The 21,096-nt window shown below is 45.9% G+C and overlaps 1 protein-coding gene across 1 annotated transcript in view; it reads left to right on the forward strand.

The window, feature by feature from the left end:
• The window catches only part of LOC116943845 (sodium/mannose cotransporter SLC5A10-like), an 83,828-nt gene that overhangs the window by 46,645 nt on the left and 16,087 nt on the right, over positions 1–21,096 (forward strand). Inside the window, exons 10-12 of the mRNA XM_076068147.1 lie at positions 6,208–6,315; positions 9,593–9,743; positions 14,480–14,648. Coding sequence (XP_075924262.1) covers positions 6,208–6,315; positions 9,593–9,743; positions 14,480–14,648 — 428 coding nt within the window. The remainder of the gene's footprint in view (positions 1–6,207; positions 6,316–9,592; positions 9,744–14,479; positions 14,649–21,096) is intronic.

The following is a 21,096-nucleotide window of genomic DNA, read 5'->3' on the forward strand; positions in this document are numbered from 1 at the left end:
GCTTCCATGCCATACCTACTCTGGTGCCAGAGAGAGGCTCAAGACACAGTTCCACTCTTGTGACAGTAGCTGGCGCTAAACGCCATAGTGACTCCATTTACGTCACTACACATGTATGGCCAGGTGGTGTTGCAGTTAGTGCTCTCAACTGCCATTGATAATCAACTCAGCCCACTATCCCTCCAGAGTTGTTAACATGAATACTACTCTGTGGGATGTCAATAGTGATTATCCGATGGAGGTCCTTGCCCCTGCTGTAGAACTGTGCCATCTCAATTACTGGCTCAGGTCTCAATGGGGATGTGTATTCCTCCACTGTAGTTTGAGTCAGGTGCTACTGCTCCTAGAAAGCCACAATTACAAAACTATACAATTCTCCCGTTTAGTCTTGTTGCCTATGGAGACAAGTGTGGCTAGCGTGTATTAAGGCCAGCATGGCAAAAGAGTGGGTGGTGTGGCCCGCACCTAACAGGGTACTTATTAAACGCGTAGGCTTTCGCGACCAATATTATTCATAATAAAGGTTTTTGGGTTAGATGGCGTTATTTATAAATGTGTCGCAACCCTCCACCACCCGACACGGCCAATCAGTAAAAAATGTGTCACGTTGACAAAAGACAAATAGTTCACTACTTTAGCCCACCGGTGTGTTGAGGAGTGAATCCACAACATTTACAAAAAATGTAGAAGAGTGAATCCACAACATTTACAAAAAAATTAAATGTTGTGGATTCACACTATAAATAATGCGATCTAACCCAACACAAATTAATTATGAAGGTACTTATTGTAGTCCAAGTCAATTTACGAGACATCCAGGACAAATTAATACTGTATATAACTTGCGAATGATGTGCATGGCCACGTTGCCACCTGAAGTTTATGAGATCATAGTGCATTGAGTGAACCACTGTGTCATTATTACTCCCCACATACTTACACTTAAATAAATAACAATTTCATGAACATCAGCCATGATTTATTTACTGCTGGATATATTTCTCTTTGCAATTTTACATTTTAGCTCCTGCAGTGCACCAACTGATAATATTTGCTCCATCTTAACGATCTAAATCATCTCCGACGTGTTCCATCCTTTAGCTGCCACTCGGTTATAAGTCTTAACCACGGGCTATTAAAGCATCAAGAGGCACATCGAAAAACAAAGAGGAAGGCCATGACCAGAGCATGTACACAAGTTAAATACTATGATGTTAACTGTTAAGAAGCGTAATATACGTGGGAATGGACAGGGCATCTCGCTGGATTGGTTGATCGCCGATAGTATAAACTCAACTTTAGATTTGACCAGGTAAGGCCCATTGAGCTATATAGTTTTTTTTAGAAGTGACCTGGCCACAAATGATAGCTCAACGAAGTGGTTTATCATGTGGATATTTCTCGCAGCCAAATGCTATAAATGCATGTTTCGAAATATGGAGGGGAACCCCAGAGGACCCAGAGAAATTACCAGCAACCACAGGGAGAACATGCAAACTACAAATATACAGCAGGCATCGGGATTGGGATCGAACCCATGACCTCCTGTATACCCGGTGAGATAGATATCATATCTCCACCGTGGCACCCCTAAAATATGCCTCGTGTTACTTTATTCATGCAATCTCAATGTAGCCATTTCATATTTTTTCACATTACATCTAAAATACATATATATATTATTTCGGCCATGGGTTGCAAAAGCTTGGATGATCGCATCAATTTTCGCTGAGTCAAATGCCTTTTGATAAGTCTACAAAGGCTAGGCATAATGGCATTTTATATTCATCAATCTTCACCAGAATCTGATTGATAGCACGCGTGTGGCCAATGTTAGAGCTGTATGCTGCAGGGTGCATATCTCGATTTAAATCTTTCGTGACTGCAATGATTCATCTTCTTTGGTTCTTTCGGTAAAGTCACGTAGAATGAGAATAAAATAATAAATTGATAAAATAAAATAACACAATAATATTCTCACGACGTTTCGGCCACAACACAAGCGGCCTTCATCGGGTGAAGGGACGAGACTCTCTGGTAGGACAGCACTCCAGCGCTGATGAAGGCCGCTTGTGTTGTGGCCGAAACGTCGTGAGAATATTATTGTGTTATTTTATTTTATCAATTTATTATTTTATTCTCATTCTACGTGACTTTACCGAAAGAACCAAAGAAGAAGAGGGTGCATATCATTTGGATGATCATCCGCTTTTATGATATGAATATATATTTTTAATGTAATAAGATATCATAATATGAACCAACACGACATTTACGTTTACTTACGTAGTTTTATTAAATTAATTAAAAATACATTTACAAAATGTAAAAATAACCACTTTAATACGTGCATATTTGAAGCAAAAAGATCGTGCAGATGCACGTGTAACGGAATCAGTAGACACAAAATGAACGGACATATTAACCATCTCAGATGTTATTCTATTATATGAATTAAATTCCCACTGGTGTATGAGCGTAGCACCATGCCATGAAGTATCCATGTCTAAGTCTCACAGTGAGCATTGCTCCTCTCTTTGAAACACGACATCACAGAACTACTTGTGAAGTAAATAGACTTCTTATTGACGCCATGCAGCACCCACTTTCATATGCCCTGCCAAACCTGTTCCTTCATGACAAACCAAAAACGATTCGTCCTCAGAGCTGAAATGTGGTTATTTAACTGACACACTGAATGTAATGGGATGAGTCATTGGTGACTGGACCGTAGGTGGCTGACACCTGGATTAGAACTCGGGTTCTCAGAAATGTTGGCTTAGTACCGTGAAATTTCCCCCCACATTGGCTTGCAAATGCACATGAATAAAAAAAATATATATCTCTAGCAAAACTTAATAATATAAGGCAAGCAATAACATGTTTTTTTCTTCTTTATATTTTGTCAGGTGAAAATTAATTTTAAAACCAGTACACTCTTTACTCAACTAATTTTTTTCACGGAAACATGTTATTAGAAGCAGCTTCTCTTCTCTTTGTCCATCCATGGAGGTCTGGAATAGATTTTCAGTGACAGAAATGTCAAGCAATTGCGAGGCCACCTGCCACGCAATCTGGTTCATTCTTTGACATCCTCGTAGTGTTCTGTTTATTTTTATCAACACGTCCATCAATAATGGGCCAACAATAAAGAAATAACTAAATGCGTATACAGTATAAAAATACAACGAGTGATGTTTCAGACAATGGACTTTCTTTTTTTGTAGCAAAGAGATGCATAATGTTTCACAGCAACGGTGGATGTATTACATATTTCTCTTCAGTAACCCGAATAACGGCAACTGCTGCTCTGCACTATTCCTCGACTTGTTAAAAGCCTTTGATACTGTTGACCATGATGTTCTACTCACAAAACTACATACGGTACAATAAAATGGTTTAAGAGCCACCTCTCAGACCGTTCTGAAATGGTATATAGTGATAACATCTCGTCCATAAATATTAAAATAACAGGGTGTTCCACAAGGTTCCATGCTGGGTCCAATTCTGATCACATTTTATTTAAACAATCTTGGACTAAACTTAAATCATTCAGAATTAAATACATTTTCTGGTGGCACTGTCATGCTAGTATCAGGTAAATCTCACAACGAAGGTAAACAGAATCGCCAAACACGATTTTGATTTAATGCAACATCAATTGTCACGACTAAAATTGCTCCTAAATCCTAAAATAAATGAGATCATGGTCTTTTCCTCAAACAAAAATTCAGTTTCATTATCTTCACCTATTACTGATATCAAAAACAACATGATTGAACAAACGGAGTGCTTCACACACGTGGGTTTGCTAATTGATTCTAAATGTACATTCCAACCCCATATTGATCACATCTCGAGGAAAATGACAAAGAAAATAGGATTTTTTATATAAAATAAAATATTGTTTTCCCATTCAATTACGCCTGCAAATTGTTGAAGCTATCATTCATTCTACCACTGTTTGACTATGGTGATGCTGCTTACAGATGAGCTCCAAATTAATGACTAAACAAACTAAACCCAAATTTAGATTTAAAGCTTTCGTGAGTGCAGGGATTCATATTCTTGGTTCTTTCGGTAAAGTCGAAACGTAGAATGGAAACAATAAAATAATAAAAATATAATACAATGAAATTATCACGACGTTTCCCTTCTACGTGACTTTACCGAAAGAACCAAGAATATGAAACTAAACCCACTTTATCATTCTGCTCTTCGATTTGCACCGGATGCACCATACACGTCCCACCATTGTGACCTCTACTTAAAATCCAAGCTCTCATCACGTGGTGCAAGAAGAAATCTACATCGGGCTCTCTTCATCCATAAAATCCTTTTTGGCAAATCTCCGCTATACTGAGCTAATTCATTAACCCCATTGTCAAATCCAAGAAACCTAAGACGTCCATCTAAGTGCCTTTTCTCTATCCCAGAAACAATAATTGGAATAGGTAACAAAGCCTTTGCCATTGCAGCACTAACATTTTGGAACAACCCTGTTTCCTCCCTTAACATCGTACATCTTCCTTCAAACATATTTTGAAGCAGAAGATTAGTGCTGAATACAGCCACATTTGCCAATGTGATTTGTAAATATAATCCTGAACAATGTATTGAGATTTTGATTTAAAGCTTTCGTGACTGCAGTAATTCATATTCTTAGTTTTTTCGGTAAAGTCACGTTGAAGAGAAACAACAAAATAACAAAATATATATTAAAAAAATACAAAATTCTCACGACGTTTCGACCATAACTCAAACGGTCATCATCAGGTGTGTTGGTATATATTTATATTTATACACACCTGATGATGACCGTTTGAGTTATGGTCGAAACGTCGTGAGAATTTTTTATTTTTTTATATATATTTTGTTATTTTGTTGTTTCTCTTCAACGTGACTTTACCGAAAAAACTAAGAATATAATGTATTGAGAGTTACATTTTAATGCACAGTTTTTATCCAGGGACTGTGCGTTGTCTTGGTGTGGTCTGGGAATGTTTTTTTCTGTCGTTTTACTGCCTCTCCGAAGCTTTGGAATTAGTGATGCAATTTGAACGTGATATATTTTATGTATTTATTAAAGGGAGGGGTGGTGAGACGTTATCTTCCCCGCCTGGCATGCAGGAGGTCGAGGCTTCAATCCCGATCCCGACCCTGATGCATGCATGCATGTTTGGAGTTTGCATGTTCTCCCCTTGGTCATGTGGATTTTCTTTATCAGGGTCCTCCGGTTTTTCCCTCCACATTTAGAAAACTGCATTGAGATTAATGAGATTATTTTGGAGCTCTCAATGTCCAAATCATGGTGCCACTTTGTTGAGCTATCATTTGTCGCCAGGTCGCTTCTGAAAAATAAGTTAATACCTCAGTGGGCTTTGCCTGGTAGAATGGGGATGGTTTCGTTTTATTTGTATGTGTATGTTGGTTTGTTTACGTTTTTTGTACTTTGCAATGCTATCATGTTGTTGTGCTGTTTGTTGTTGTAACGTTCTTACCCGCCCCTACTGGACATCCGTGGAAAATAACTTTATAGCTCATAGGAATCCTTCCAGTATAAATATATATTATGATTTATAGTTTTAAATCCCATTTCAGTGCAGTGTTATTTGTAATTATGCACCACTGCCAAAGCAGTCTCGCAAAAAAATCATATTTTGTCATTACGTACAAATGAAGATACCTCTGAGGCGGTTTAATAGCTCAAGTGGCTCATAATGGCCATGCCATTTTACCTCGCTGTAACTGTTGAGATCTTCGGTTTAAAGGTGGAGTTGTTTCGTTTTTAGCTGGATTATTTGTTTCATTTTCTGTTACAACAATTGTTTCTATTATGATTATTACTTTTATATCAAGAAATACCTAAACTCTCTTTCACGTTCCTCAGTTGTGCTGCGTTGAGAGTTCGGAGCAGCTTCTCTAAGATAAAGAAAAACATTAATTCGGGTAATGTGTCAGAGACAAATCGAGTCCATAGGAGAGGTGGGCCTTCCTGGCATTGCACAGTCACTGTCGAGTTCAACAATTATGCATTACAGATGACATGTTCATTCGAATTTGAACCCGCGATTTTCTGATTCCCAGTTAAGATCTCGACGCGGTTAAGCACACGGTCAGACACAATTGGTTGTTGAAACCCATTGTTCGGAGCGGTAGATTTATCACGGCACTACAGCGTCTCGTCCACGTGTGCCGACGTGCCAGAGGAGGTGGCGTGCGCGACGCGGGAGACCTGCCAGGAGGCCTGTGGGAACCCTGCCGGCTGCACCAACATTGCCTATCCCAAACTGGTGGTGGAGCTCATGCCTCCAGGTATGTATGTGTTGAAAATTGTGCGTTTAACTTATTTCTCACCGTACATAACCGACCATGCTATTCGGAGGTGCGGGGGAAGGACAACAAACTGAACAAAAAACTGTTCTGAAACGATGAGTTTTTTTCAACCTAAATGATTTCAAAGTGCATATCTTCAGTGGCTTTCTAATATCGGAAGGAAGAGTGTTCCAGACGGCCGCAGATGCGCGTCTGAAAGCACGTGATGCGGTGACCACTGTCTTTGTTCGATGGCCAGCCAGAAACCGCTGCTGTGATGATGACCGGAGTTCGCCTGATGGTTTAAGCTCCTTGACGAGATCAGCAAGGTATTGTGGTTCATTTGTGGCAAGCACTTTGTGTGTAATGAGTACGTCCATATATATTCGTTCGGTAACCGGAAGCCAATGTAGCTCAGCGAGCACTGGATGGACATGGCAGGTAAGTCACCTAAGTCTGAATCCAAGGCTGCTTCTGCTATTTAAAAACAATTCTAGGTGTATTAATTACAGTTTTTCATCATCACCATCATTCTCATCATCTTCCAATGGAATGCCACTCACTTGGAGATCCGTTGACTATCACTGCAACGTTATCATCAACAACCATGATTAATCCGCAGCTGGATACCATTGAGATATCAGTATAGATCACCTGCTGTCCGAAACAAGGACAAAGAAAATATGAGCTGAAATAAGTGTGAAAAGTTATTTGATTATAGGTGCACATTCTTTAGATTTATATGCTGGCAAATGTATTGTCCTGTGAATTTCAGAACAGGGTAAGTGTTTAACGTTCGAATCAATATGGACTGCTCGTGTACATACACGTGTTGTGGAAAACCCACGGCAAATAGGGGCCTTATAAGCAAACCACACTTACACTATTTCTATAAAAGAAACATATAGAGGGATCCCCATTTATACTGGTAGGAACGAAGTTGTAAACTGAGTGTACCAGCCTGCAATAGATTAATGTGTCCGTCCGTCCGTCCCCTTTCAATACTTTAACGAAGTGAAATCTTGTGCTGTTGGGGTGTAAAACTAAAATTGCGCAAAATTCCAATGTTCATACCAGCCCACCCTGCCGGGACCTGTTATTGTACCACTTTAGGTAAGCAATGATTATGATTACGCTTGTTCACCCAGGAAAAAATCCTCACTGAGTCTCAAGACTCTTTTTTCCGGGAGGGTCCTTCGAAGTTTTCACGGTGGGGAGGGGCGACTTTGCGATGCGTATTCCCGAAATGACCAGCACTTTTCAGCATTTGGATATTTGGCCAATACTAATTAAACTGTGGGTTTTTTTTTTGCTAGTAGGGTTACAATATAGCATGAAACCATTGTGGAGATTATTTTGGGTATGGGAGCGAATTCAAGACAGAGGGGGCAGGTTACCAAGACATACATTGGAGTCACACCCAGTGCTTGATAACTGCGGGGAAGACCTAAAGCAACACGACGACGATGAGATTGTAAGATCTGATGTTGCAGGAACTGACAGCAGAAAGGAGGGAAGCAAGCAACGGCGAGGTGTGGAGTTATCAATGGGCCACGATGGCCTCTTGATATTGACCGTGAGCTCAAAATAAGGCGACGCTACCGAAAGTCGGACAACCTGTCGCTTATTTAGCCAGTGCTTAGGGCGGCATCTTGGGCGTATCTCATTAGCCCCATTCCGTACACTGCCCTCGGCGGCAAAAGCTGCGCTCGATTGGTCACAACACAGCGGTCATGGCTATGACTGTGCAGTGTCAGACACCGGATGTCATGATATTAATGCCTTCTGCCTTAGCCTTGATAATGACAGAGGTGAAGTCATTTGTCATTCTGTCGAGGAGCGTCGCTTGAGAGTCGCGCAATGAAGTAAATTATAATACCAACGACGCTGTTCTGGACTTCAGCCATGATGCATTTCGCTATCACCTTGAATCACATTCAGTGAGGCATGCGGTAACACGCTATAAAGAAGAAGACGTATTTCGCTGTGTGTGCTTTCTGTGAGTGTGCACGTGGGGAACGAAAGTGTCGCGCTTAGCGCGCCGCGCTATGAACCGGTGTGCCGAGTTCGATTTCCGCTCACTTTCAGCACCGGTGAGGATTATCTGAACCGGTCCTGGGCGTCCCCTAGGTAGACTCAGCATCAAATGAGTACCTGGCGCGGTGTGTAAACATCGGGAGAGAAAGACTGGCCGGGCGTAGTGTTGGCCATCCACCTCCTCGTGTGCCGTGCCGGCCTTTATAGGTGCTTGCGAACAGCACTTTCCCCAACAGCATGTTAGAGGCAAAACGTGGGGGCTTTTTTGCCTGTGCACGTGCAAGCTGTATGCTTTATTGCGTGTGCACGTGTACGTATTTGTGTTCTTGTACCCTTTAGCGCAGTTGTACAGAAGAGCAGTAGTGGCTGGTGCACTCATAATTTCAGCCACCTGGGTTCGATTCCTGGACACGATGACATCGGTGACAAGTCCTATCTGAACCTGTCCGAGGACTTACATAGGTCAATTCAGCCTTGAACGAGTTTGCTGGTGTGCTTTGTAAACATCAACACCAGGGAGACATGTGGTAGGGAAAGTTGCTAACCATGTCACCACCCACTCGTGTTATGCTTGGCTTACCAGATGCTCGCTCAGAGCAATTTCCACAACAACAGTCGAGCCTGGCTACAAAGAGCGCCCTTTATCTTTGATGTGTGAGTATGTGTGCATGCATGGATGTCTACATCGTATAGATCAAACTACGGTCATCCTCACAGCGGCTTTTGGCTAACCATCAAACAAAGACAGTCACCCCACCGCGCGCTTTCAGATGCGCCTCTGCAGCCATCTGGAACGCTCTTCATTCCGATATTAGGAAGCCACTGGAGCTATGCACTTTTAAATCTAGATTGAAAACGTATTTCTCCGATTAGAGCGGTTGTCTACGTACGGTGTGAAAGAAGTTCAACACACACGGCAGTGTAGCGGTTAGCGCTACGCTGCACTACGAACCTGGCGCACCCGGGTTCGATTTCCGCTCACAGCAGAACACCGGTAACGATTATCCGAAACGGTCCTGGGCCTCCCCTAGGTCGACGCAGCCTCAAATGAGTACCTGATGCGATGTGTGAACATCGCCACGAGAGAAACAAAGGCGGCCGGGCGTGGTGCTGGCCACCCACCCCCTCGTGTGCTGTGCCGGCCTTCAAATGTGCTTTCTAACAGCGCTTGCTCTAACAGTCTGTCCCGTGCCACGCGTGGGATCGTTGTCTGTGCACCTGTGCACGTCTTTGCTTGCAGGGCTGAAGGGTGTCATGCTCGCGGCTATGATGGCTGCCTTAATGAGCTCGCTGACGTCCGTCTTCAACAGCAGCAGCACCATCTTCACCATGGACTTGTGGGCTCGCCTACGGCCACGCGCGAGCGAGCAAGAGCTCATGATTGTCGGCAGGTCCTGTCCGCAGCCCTCACTGGCACACACGTCGGGCTGTAGCTAAAGAAGATGGTGCCAACAATAAGACTCTGCGATGATGTGGCCCAGCAGTGGAACATTTGCCGCTGGTTGCACGGGGTCATGGTTTGATCCCGGCAGTCACCCTGGTTAATACTGCAGGTGTATTGACCCTACATGTACGTGTGTCATCTGCTTCACAGGGACGATTCAAATATCCCATTAATTAATGTGAAAAAAATAAAAGTGCTTGTGTGCAGGCATCATGGTCCAAATATGATAAATTACTCGTAGTTATGTAATTGGGAAGCCACTGAGCAACATCTCCCCCCTACTGACAGACGAATGCGCAGTTGCTGGCTGGTGCTGCTTTCACCTTGTGACTGCACAGAGACAGCTGCCGCTGGGGGTCACCTGCTGCAGGGCGCCTCGAGGCAGGTTCAATGATTATGATGATGAAACTAGCCGGCCATTCCTTGTTGTAGTTAAATCACACGACTCCTAATCGGAGAGTCACGGGATTTTAATCCCAATGATCTTCCCTCTGGGGGTCACATCACAGAGGTGCGGAATTTCCACCACTGTCTGAGACCTCGAGTGGCAGTGAGTACTGAGGGCCGTGCTTGTTTCATCGTGAACATGTTTTTGTTATTGTTGTTTATTTACTTATTACATTTCTCATTTTATATGGCCCTTGTCCTCATGGATCTTAAAGCACCCTGCCTAATGACAGTATTCAAGGGCATTGTCTGGGGTGGCCTCTTGATATTTACTGTGACCAGATTGTTGCCATCCATAACAGACACATATTGATGAATAATTAACAATAATAGTAATTTATGGTCCCTTGTCAATCCACTGCTGGATGAGGTCTTCTTCATGCTGTGACAGTTATGGAGGTTGTTTTAGCATAATTGATCAGTGTGGGTTGGTAAAGGAGGGGTTTTGTCAGGAACAGTTCAGATGCCACTCATCACTGATGTCCGTCTTGGTAATCGAACTCAGGTCGTGGGATTCACAGCACAATCTGCTTACCACCTCACCAGAGCTTACCATCCACCTGTTTGCTGACTTTCACGCGTATGTACAATAGACGTTAAAGCACACAGTAATATACTCAAGTACAATATGTTACGTTGCACTTCCATAAGAATTCCATAATCCAAGGTCCACGAGAGACGTTGCCATGGGGTAATGGTTAGTACACATTTTCGATCTCCTCGTGCCACAGTTGAAGAAATAAGTAGTTTAAAAAGCCCTCCCCACCACTGTCCACCAGCAGTATAAATAGGTACCACTAGGTTAGTTGATCGGCCAGTCGTGTTCGGTGGGGTAAAGTGTGGGTAATCCCACCTCTTCCAAGACGTCAGGCCAGTGAAGAATAGGTGAAAATACCAATTGGGGGCTCTCCAAGAGCTTCCTCTAGTGGAAGCCCTTCCGCTCGTAGCAGGATTGAGCAAGTAATTGCAGGGCTGCACCTTCTCCGCCTTCACCTTTTATAAGACCTTTAGATACTACGATAAATTGTGAATAATACAATATGCTTTCAGGCCATTATAGGTCACGTTCTGATGATCCCAATTAGATCATTTGAAAGAGCTATTAGTTATCTACATATTTGTAGAAGTTTAGGAGTAGGACTAAAATATGAAAACTTTGCCACCCATGTAGGGAAATATATATGACCATCCGTAGTAATTTAATGCATTGGAACATGTACGCCATTGCGCACATGGACTGTGAATTAGCACTGGAGCAGAGGTAAAAAAAAATCTATTTCCAAATCAGCTCTGCACTTTCTCTAAAGTGCCAAAAGTTTTCAGTAGGCCGTTACATCCCAAGGGAAGTTGACAGGGTCAACCAAAAATAACTTCAAAGGTTTTTTTATATTTTTTCACAAAGTTACAAAGTGCAGGAGACTTGTCCTTTTGATCTGCAGCCACTCTGCCCGCTCACGAAAAGCCAGCCCATTAAAGGGGACATTTAATATCAAAGCTAATTGCGTTTTCTGAAAGATTTGTGTTTGTACATATATGTACACGCAGAGACGTAATGACCTATGTGATACTTATAAACCAGTGTTTCTCAAACGTTTTTTGGCCTGCTCACTACTCAGCCGATGCAAACATTTTTGCTGAACATCCAGCCCCCAACTCCTGGTGACAAAATGCATGCACTTCTCTCTCTAAATACCACTCATACTAAATGATTCATATTAACGGAACATAACAAAATTACGCAACTGTAAGGTTTATTTTAGATGGGGGGGGGGGGGGAATTTAAATCTTAGGGTTAGGGTAGTTTAATCAAGGTAGTTTGCCGAACTGCATTAATATATAATAAGTAGAATATTAATGAAAATGTCATTATTTCCGGATCAATCTGCAGTTGATTCACAACTCCACGGACCACCATGAGGATCGTCACGGACCACCGGTGGTCCACAATTTGAGAAGCACTGGTTGTAGACAGTTAAGAGAGAGACAAAAAATATTTGCATTTTTCTGAACATGCCCTCAATTTAGAGTATAATGTTTGTCTTTCGTTGGGGACTTTCCCGGATTTTGTGCCTGATCTTACTGTATTTCAGAAGCAAAACAGGGTATATATGCCTGGTTAGAGCTTAGATGTGCGACGTTGAGAGATTTCCAGGTTTTGTGGGCATAATTTCCTCCCAAAATATAAAACTATGAATGTATAAACAAGTAAAAGGTGCACATGTTTATAGAATTGGCCAAACATCCTGGTGCAGGACTCTCCTGAAAATGTATCTTGAGTTTCAGTGATGCTTTCCTAGGGTGAATAATTTGTATGATTCTTATTTTCTTGAAAAACAATGAAAGACTAGTTTCAATGTGTAGTGACATCGCGGATGTCACTGTATGGTGCCGGCCCTAGAGGAGCACGGCGTGCGATGTACTCACATCGCAGACATCACGTGTGTAGTGACATCACATATGTAGAGAAATCGTGTATGTCACTCTGTAATGCCGGCTCTAGCGAGGCACGGCGTGCGATGCATCGTCATCGCGGACACCCCGTAGGTGGGTGTCCGCGTACCAACCCTAGAGGGGGCTCGGTGAGCACTGGGAGAGCGCAGTGGCACCACGCGTGGCGTGTAGTGCTGACTCCTACAGGAGGAAGTGTGAGAGTGTCAGCCATGGGATGAGGTTACCTTAGTTCTAGATTTGAAGCTTTCGTGACTGCAAGGATTCATACTCTTTGGTTTTATTCGGTAAAGTCACGTAAGGTAAAAATAAAACAAAATAGAAGAAAACAATTAAATCACGACGTTTCGGAGGCAACACAAGCTTCCGTCTTCAGGTGAAATAGTCACAGAAGAATATCTGTGTCAAGTGCACAGCTCTGGCTCCTCTGGCTCCTCCCCCTCACCTTAACCTATATATAAACTGCTTCGTCGTTTTCAAAATAAAAAACTGCTTAACTCAGCCCTCTCACCCACCCACTTTCCTTTCTGGCTCCTCCCCCCCCCCCCTTAACCTATATATAAACCCGATCGTCTCAGAGCTGTGCACTTGACACAGATATTCTTCTGTGACTATTCCACCTGAAGAAGGAAGCTTGTGTTGCCTCCGAAACGTCGTGATTTAATTGTTTTCTTTTATTTTGTTTTATTTTATCTACGTGGCTTTACCGAATAAAACCAAAGAGTAGGTTACCTTAGGCCATGGCACTCTGGTTGACCCTGGGAGGCACGTGACCAGTAAGATCTACACAGGGGCCCCAGGTGGGGGGGCTTGGGGGTGGTCACATGTCAGGGTAAGATCCTACGGGAAGGGCGAGAAACGACAAGAAGTTTCTCGTAGGTGGTCGTGGCCAAGGGCGGGGCCAAGCACTACCCAGCAGCATACAAAGCGGGGTCCGCACAGGGACCGGGGTTCAGCGTTGCTGCCATCATCTGAAGATCTACGTTCTACGTCCAAGAAGAAGTCACCTACACGTGGACGAGGACCCCAGCGAGGGTCCTCTCCATTGTAGTGACTCCCAGTAACTAACGTAGTTAACCTGGTGGTCCACCACCATAGGTTATCTGGTAAAGGGGCAGCAACCCCTTTGTGTTAATGTGTTGCTATTTATAAATGTGTTGCCTCCAAAGAGTACGTCTGCGATTCAGTTGAATCATCTACAAATGTATCAAAGGAAAATTATACCCAAACATGCAGTCAGAAATGTTACGTGCAAAACAAATTCAAAAACGTTTCAAATCCTTGAAATCCTTTCAGCTCATGCTGAGCTCTGTTATGAGAGATGAGACTGAGAAAAATGAGGTTAATGTATTTATGAAAGGAGAGTGCTCCATTTGCCTATATATATATCTTTTACAAGTTAAATCCCGCGACCAGATTTGTCTGAGAACCGAGCAGAATTGACCCATGACGTGGACAAGTGAGTGCTTGTTTCAAGCATCGCAAACACTTCTATAAAATACTGCTGCGACTGCTCCTGCTGCTGCAGATGACGATACTGTCACAATAGAAGGCAGTCACCAGAAACAGTTTTGTTTTTATTCAATTAATTTGCAATACAATCACATACATTGATTTGAGACCCCCCCCCACCCACCCAAGCCAATGTCGACATGGCTCGTGCTCTCAGTAGGGACATCAGCTTCACAAAGCCCAACTCGACCCCTTAGGCCACTAATGTTCGTTTGAACAGGGAGACACTTTGACGTTTGACAAACAAAGCGGCGCTGTTCCTCCACCTCCCCGCAGGGTCTTTGTGTTGGTCTTGGTGGGGCTGAGCATCGCGTGGATCCCCGTGCTGCAAGCCTCACAGAGCGGGCAGCTTTTTGACTACATCCAGTCTGTGACAGGATACTTCGCTCCACCCATCCTCATGGTCTACCTGCTCTCCATCTTCTGGGAGGGATTCAATGAGCAGGTCTGCACCACGGTTGCTGCGGTTTGTGGACTGTCAGTATGAATTCATTAATGCATGCATGAGTTGACCATGTCAGTAAGTAAGGGAAAATGTTAATCCCTGCAATTGGTTGCTCACACCATACCGGTGACAGGGTTTCCACGAGAGAGCCTCTCTAGAGGGCTGTCTCTAGAGCTCCCTCTAAAGGGTTTATTTGGCCTACTTTTACAACACCATACACGACATGCCGATCATCTAATTGCGGTGGACCCATTTATACTGGTAGGTGGACAGAGGTGGGGCTATTTAAGAATCAGCGACCTCTAGATTGCAAGTCCAGTGTGCTGTTTATACATTAATAGCTTTCCTACCCGGCTTCGCCCGGGATTTGGATTGACCATGCCCGGCCGCCTTTGTCTGCCCAGTGGTGATGTTCACGCACCACACCAGTTACTCGTTTGAGGCGGAGACCCAGGACCAGTTCAAATAATCATCACCGGTGGTGGCCGTGAGTGGGAATCGAACTCGCTACACTACCGCTCCCTCCACACAACAACAACCGCCATTCGCCACTAAGTGGCGGTGACGTCACCACGACGCTTGTGCCAGGCCATGTCCACCTTGAGGCCACGTGAAGTGTCGAACGCCCGCTGGCAGGAGGTCACGGGGCAGACCCAGGTGCCACGGGTCGACTGACTGAGATGACTGGCTGATGCACCACCTGTGCCCCCTACTGTGCCAACCTGCTGTGCGTTAGCCACCCGGCACTCCGCTCGTTGTTGCGAGCGTCGCTCTTCTACCCTCCGTTGTTGTTGGAGGGCGACTGCCTCCAACTGCTCAGTAGCGTCCTTCACGAGCCTCCTCCACAGAGGCCGATCTTGACACCGCTGGTACCAGTCATCGGCAAGTCCACTCAGCTCCACGTCCTCCTGTACCACATCACTCCATCTCTTCTCTAGCCCATGCCACGCCCGTTTAGGCCCCTCGATCTGGCTGAACAAAAGCTGTTTCGGCATGCGGTGGCTGGGCATGGGGACTACATGACCCAGCCAACGCAGCATTGCCTGCCGGAGGAGCTCACCGATGGGACCGTGCCCAGATTTTTAAGGATTTGTGAGCTCCTCACACAATCCAGCCTGGTTAAACCCAGGATGGATCGTAGGAAGGCCAGCCTAAATGTTTCTAACCGGCGAAGATGTTCCATTAGGGGGGTCCACGTTTCGCAAGCATAGAGGAGGGAGGGAATGACCGTGGCCAAGAAGACCTGAAGCTTAGTGCGGAGCGACAGACTAGGTAGCTTCCACACAGCGTTACGCAACCGATGAAAAGATGTTGCCGCTCGACTGATTCGGAGTGAGACCTCTGCTGTTAAACTGGAGCCGGTCATAAGTACACTGCCCAGGTATGGGAAACTCTCCACTCTCTCCACAACTGCCCCATCACCGATTGGGAGTTGTGGGGGTGGAGTGTCCGATGGTACAAAATACCCAGGCAAGTGCTTAGTTTTGGTGGGGCTCATGGTAAGGCCCCATCTCTTAGTAGCACGCTCCAGTCTCAGCAGCAGCGTCTCCAACGCCTCCTCTGAATGAGCAGCTATTACCAAATCATCGGCATACGTAACGTGGTCGAGCAATAGGGAGCCATCCCTTGACCGCACCCGGGCATCAATCAGCCTCCAATTATATCTGTACCATATGGAGATTCCCCTGGTACAGCTATTGAAGGCTTCACGAACTATGTGGTCAAAATAGATGTTAAATAATGTGGGAGCCAGAGGACATCCCTATCACACCCCAAGCTGTACAGGGAATGGCTCTGACTCCTGGCCACGTAATTTTACCCGGGCCCGCTCACCATCATGAAGGTTCTTAATGATCGTGAGCAGAGGGTCAGGTACTCCAAAAGCACAAAGAACAACCGAGAGCCCAGGCCTACTGATGGTATCATAGGCCTTGACCAGGTCAATAAAGCAGAGATGTAGGTCTTGTTGGAATTCCCTACACCTCTGCTGTAGCATACGGACAGAAAATATAGCATCTGTGCCGGACCGCCCTTTCCTGAAACTGCATTGGGGCTCCGCAAGCCTCTACTCAGCATGCCTGGCAAGGCGATGTTGACGATCCTTGCCAGGACCTTTCCTGGTACACTGAGGAGTGAAATGCCCCTGTAGTTGTTACAGTCTGTGCGGTCCCCCTTCTTAAAGAGGGGGACCACCAGGGCATCCTTCCAATCCTGTGGAACCTGTCCAGTGGTCCAGACTGTTGTTATGATGTCATATAGGGCAGTCTGTGCACAAATGTCACCCTCCCTCAGACTCCGGATCGCCTTCAGTACTTCCTCAACAGATGGCACCTCAGCCAGCCACTCACAGGGGGTGACTTCTTCCAATATTTGAGGCACCGCAGCCTCAGCAGGGTCATCCTCACTTTGTGCCACGATGTTTTCCTGGCTGAGGGATTTTCCCTCCCCCAGGACCTCACAGAAATGCTCAGCAAATCTGCAAACCTGTTCCTGGGGGTCGGAGATTGGATCACTGTTTTTTCCCCTAATGATGGTAAAAGGTGTGGCGCTGCAGGTTACTTTTTTGATGGAGTTAAATAGAGATTTGTGATCGCGGGCCACTGAGGCAGACTCCATCTCCTCAGCAACCCGCGACCACCACCTATCCTTGCAGCGCCTCACGGCTCTCCGAACCTCCGAGCGAAGGCTGCTGGGTAAGCCTCCTCATTCTCTGACGTGGGATTTTGTAGCCGATGACAGTGGGCCTGTCGCTTTTTCTCAACTATCCTGAACACCTCCTCTGTCAGCCAGGGTCTCTGGGGAGGTCTGGACCGCGTACCCAAAGCAGCCAATGCAGCTGCATGAGTGACAGTCCTAAACCTCGCCCATTTACCCTCGACATCCGGAGGAGTGGGGGACGATGCCAACCCCAGCCGCAGGCGATGATGGAATGCTCGCTTGCAACTTTCATCAGATAACTGAGACCATGCCACTTTAGGTTGGAATGGGGTCCTGGGTGTACACCCACCACAGAGCAGAAGAATGGCAGGCGCATCTTACAGATGACAAGTCGATGGTCAGAGGGCAGATCAGCTCCATGGTAGGTCCTGGTGTCAAGGACATGGGCTCGCATCCGCTGGTCCATCACTATGTAGTCCAGCAGATGTTCTTGCTTGGACCCGGCATGCATCCATGATGTTGTGTGGATGCCGGAACAGCGCGTTGGTAATTACAAGCCCATGGGCTGCACAAAAATCTAGCAGCCTCCTACCGTTGTTATTGAGCTGATCTGGCCCATGCCCTCCAATCACTCCAGACCAGGTGCCAGCATCATGACCCACTCGGGGATTGAAGTCACCCAACAAGATGACTCTATCCCGAGGGGCCACTTTAGCCAGCACCTGTGACAGGTCATAGAAGGCATCTGACTCATCGGCTTTGCCTGCATCCATCCATGGATGTTCGTCTTCGGTGGGGGCATAAGTAACCACGACCACGACTCCTCGCCTCCGATTGATGGGAAGGCGAGCCCAAAGTAGCCTGGGGCTTACAACTTCCCACACCTCACCGCCACGCTCCCATGCCCCCTTCATTCTTTTGTTCTTAAGAAGAGCCACACCCTGTTGTTTGGCAGTCTGCTGCCCCGAGTAGAGGACTGTCCACCCCTTATGGTGGCAGGAGCCAGAACCGGTCCACCGGACCTCCTGAATACCACAGAGATCCAGGCGGTACCGGTCCAGCTCCTGACAGAGGAGTGGCAGCCTCTCCTCCACAGTGAGCATTCGAACATTCCACGTGGCCACACGTAGTGGCTTTTCGTTGTTTCTGGAGGAGCCCTGAGGGTAGAGATTCAATCTCCTGGCTCCGCCAATTGGGGTTTGGCCAGGAGACGTCATAGACGCCTATCCCCCCAGGGCCTCCGGCACAAGCTTATTAGTTAGATATTTTATACGTGGTTTAGTGGTACATTTTTGGAGGAGGGGTTACCAGCCCCTCGCACCCGTCCAGAGCCCCCGTTTAGCCACTGTGGTGGTCACAGACGCCATGAGGGGAGGAACCAATCAGAATTGGACCTCCCCCCACAGCACTGTCCACGACAGGGTTGCCCGTCCGGCACCGCGAGGAGGTAGGTTTTTTTGCCCGACACAAAAAAAAGATCCCCCGTATAGCCTTAACAGACTGTAGGGTCAAGTGCTGTTAGCGAGCACCTATGAAGGCCGGAACGGTACACGAGGGGGTGGGTGGCCAGCACCACGCCCGACCGCCTTTGTCTCCCTAGTGGCGATATTTACACACCGCACCAGGTACTCATTTGAGGCTGAGTCGACCTAGGGGAGGCCCGGGACCGGTCCAGATAATCGTCACTGGTGTTGACCGTGAGCTGGAATCGAACCCGGGTCGCCAGGTTCATAGCGCAGCGCGCTAACCGCTACACTACCGCTCCCCCCACACACACACAGACACACACACAGACAGCACGCTAACCACTACACTACCGCTCCCCCCACACACACACACAGACACACACACAGACGCGCGCGTCCATAGGTACACAAAGACGCGCTTGCTGCAGACACACACAACTTTCAGGGTGCGTACGGCAGTAAACGACTGAAATAATAAAGCAATGCTGCGCGAATAACGCCTTAGAATTGCAACACATTTGTATTTCACTTTACCCGCGGAGGGTTGGGGGGTGACGTCAGCAGGCACACTGCGTTACGCTTGCGCATGCGCGGGTCACATGACAGATGTGACGTCACAGCTCACTTTCCGTGCAAAATCTATGCATTATTGAGCTCCCCTCCCCAAAAAAAGATACAAAAGTCTATTTTTATAATGTTTGCATGGTGTACAGTCTGAAAAGTACCAACATTGCAAATTTCAAGTTTGTTGCATTGCGGGAAGTACGCTAAACATTTTGAACAGACACACATTCACAAATTTCCCTTTTATATATATGTATAATTATTACATCGTTTCCTTCCACCCTCCTCATGGCGCAGCTACCATTCACCAGTCGTGTTCAACACGTATCGGCTCGAATTTGCTTACATATTGAAAATACCGTTCATTCGGAAAGGCGGGTGGTGGTGGTGGCGGCGCACGCCTGTAATCCAGCACTGTGGAGGCGAGGGTTGGTGGATCACACAAGTGTTATTAAACTTCCTTCCCGTGTGCATCGAGGTGCCATACCCAGGCCTGCCAGGGCAAGGCAGTACAGCAAGTGGACTTATCGCCATCTGTTTCGATCTGGACACAGGGATAGAGTGTTGCCCCTTGCACGCGTAGGGGGTTTCTCCAGGTGTTCAAGGTTTCCTCACATTTGTATAAATGCATCTTAAAATAAAACAGTCCGATGCAGGACTTTCCTAAGAAAAAAAAAGAGTTTGGCAAGTCAGTGTGGCACTCCTGGATCAATAAGTAAGAAGTGAAATGTAGTTGGGTGGAGATAATGGGAGTTTGAGACACACTGTATTAATGCTTCGCTACATTTTACGTTTCTGAATGAAACAAGTATTGGTGTGTATGATAGTTCAGGTAGAATTCCCTCGCAGAAGCACTTCATGATGGCATCAATGATGCCTTAAACGGCGCCGTGAATAACATCATCATGGAACGACACGCCTTCATGTGTCGTAAAAAAAAATGTGCACTGATAAAAAAAAGTAAAGCCAATCCTTGCAATGGAATCCATCTGCGACAACGGCCATCGAGGAGATGGAACGATAAAAACAAGTTCATGTGCAGGTGTTACGCGGGTTATTACATCGCAGGATCTTGCGACATGGTGGCGGCTTGGTGAGCCTTCATCCTAGCAGTGGATTTCCTGTGGCCGATGATGATCATGAGAATGCATTCTGTCACAACAAACATATCAGTACAGATGGTGACCGAGGTATGAAAGTATAGACCTGCAGATGCATGTGCCCCTAGCTCATTAGAATCACTGAATGGATTCTTGTGAGCGAGGGCCAATCAATTAAAGGTGCACAAACTTTGAGACCAGCAGGCCCAATTCTGAGGTAGCAATTGCATGCTCACTGCACAATTTCTCACGATGCAAAGTCAATGATACCTTGTTTAGCTCATACATTCAGAGCGCGTGTCACCCCGCTACACCAATTTGCAGCACTAGACTGAATCCTGTTGCTCATTGATTTTGAACAGCAGAGGGGAGAGGGAAGGCGGAGGTGGAGTGGTTGGGTGGCAGCATTTGGACGGACACCCTTTTGGTGGGGCACCGTCTTCATGTGTAGCCAGATTTGTTGGACCAAACAAGCAATGGCGGTTAGAGGCTCGAATTGTGGTGGGATGGAGGCAGTGCCAAAGTGTTTCAGCTATGGCTCTAAAGTTGAGCATGAGTGAGTGGACAGTGGAACAGTTAAGACAGGTTCGCGGTCTTTGTGCAAACGTGTGTGCATGGTTGTCGGCATTTGGATTAGGGCGTCAAACTCTCTACTCGTAA

The sequence above is a fragment of the Petromyzon marinus genome, chromosome 19 (genome assembly GCF_048934315.1).
Source record: "Petromyzon marinus isolate PM22_M1 ecotype Great Lakes invasive population chromosome 19, UKy_Petmar_22M1.pri1.0, whole genome shotgun sequence".
Classification (NCBI taxonomy): Eukaryota; Metazoa; Chordata; class Hyperoartia; order Petromyzontiformes; family Petromyzontidae; genus Petromyzon; species Petromyzon marinus.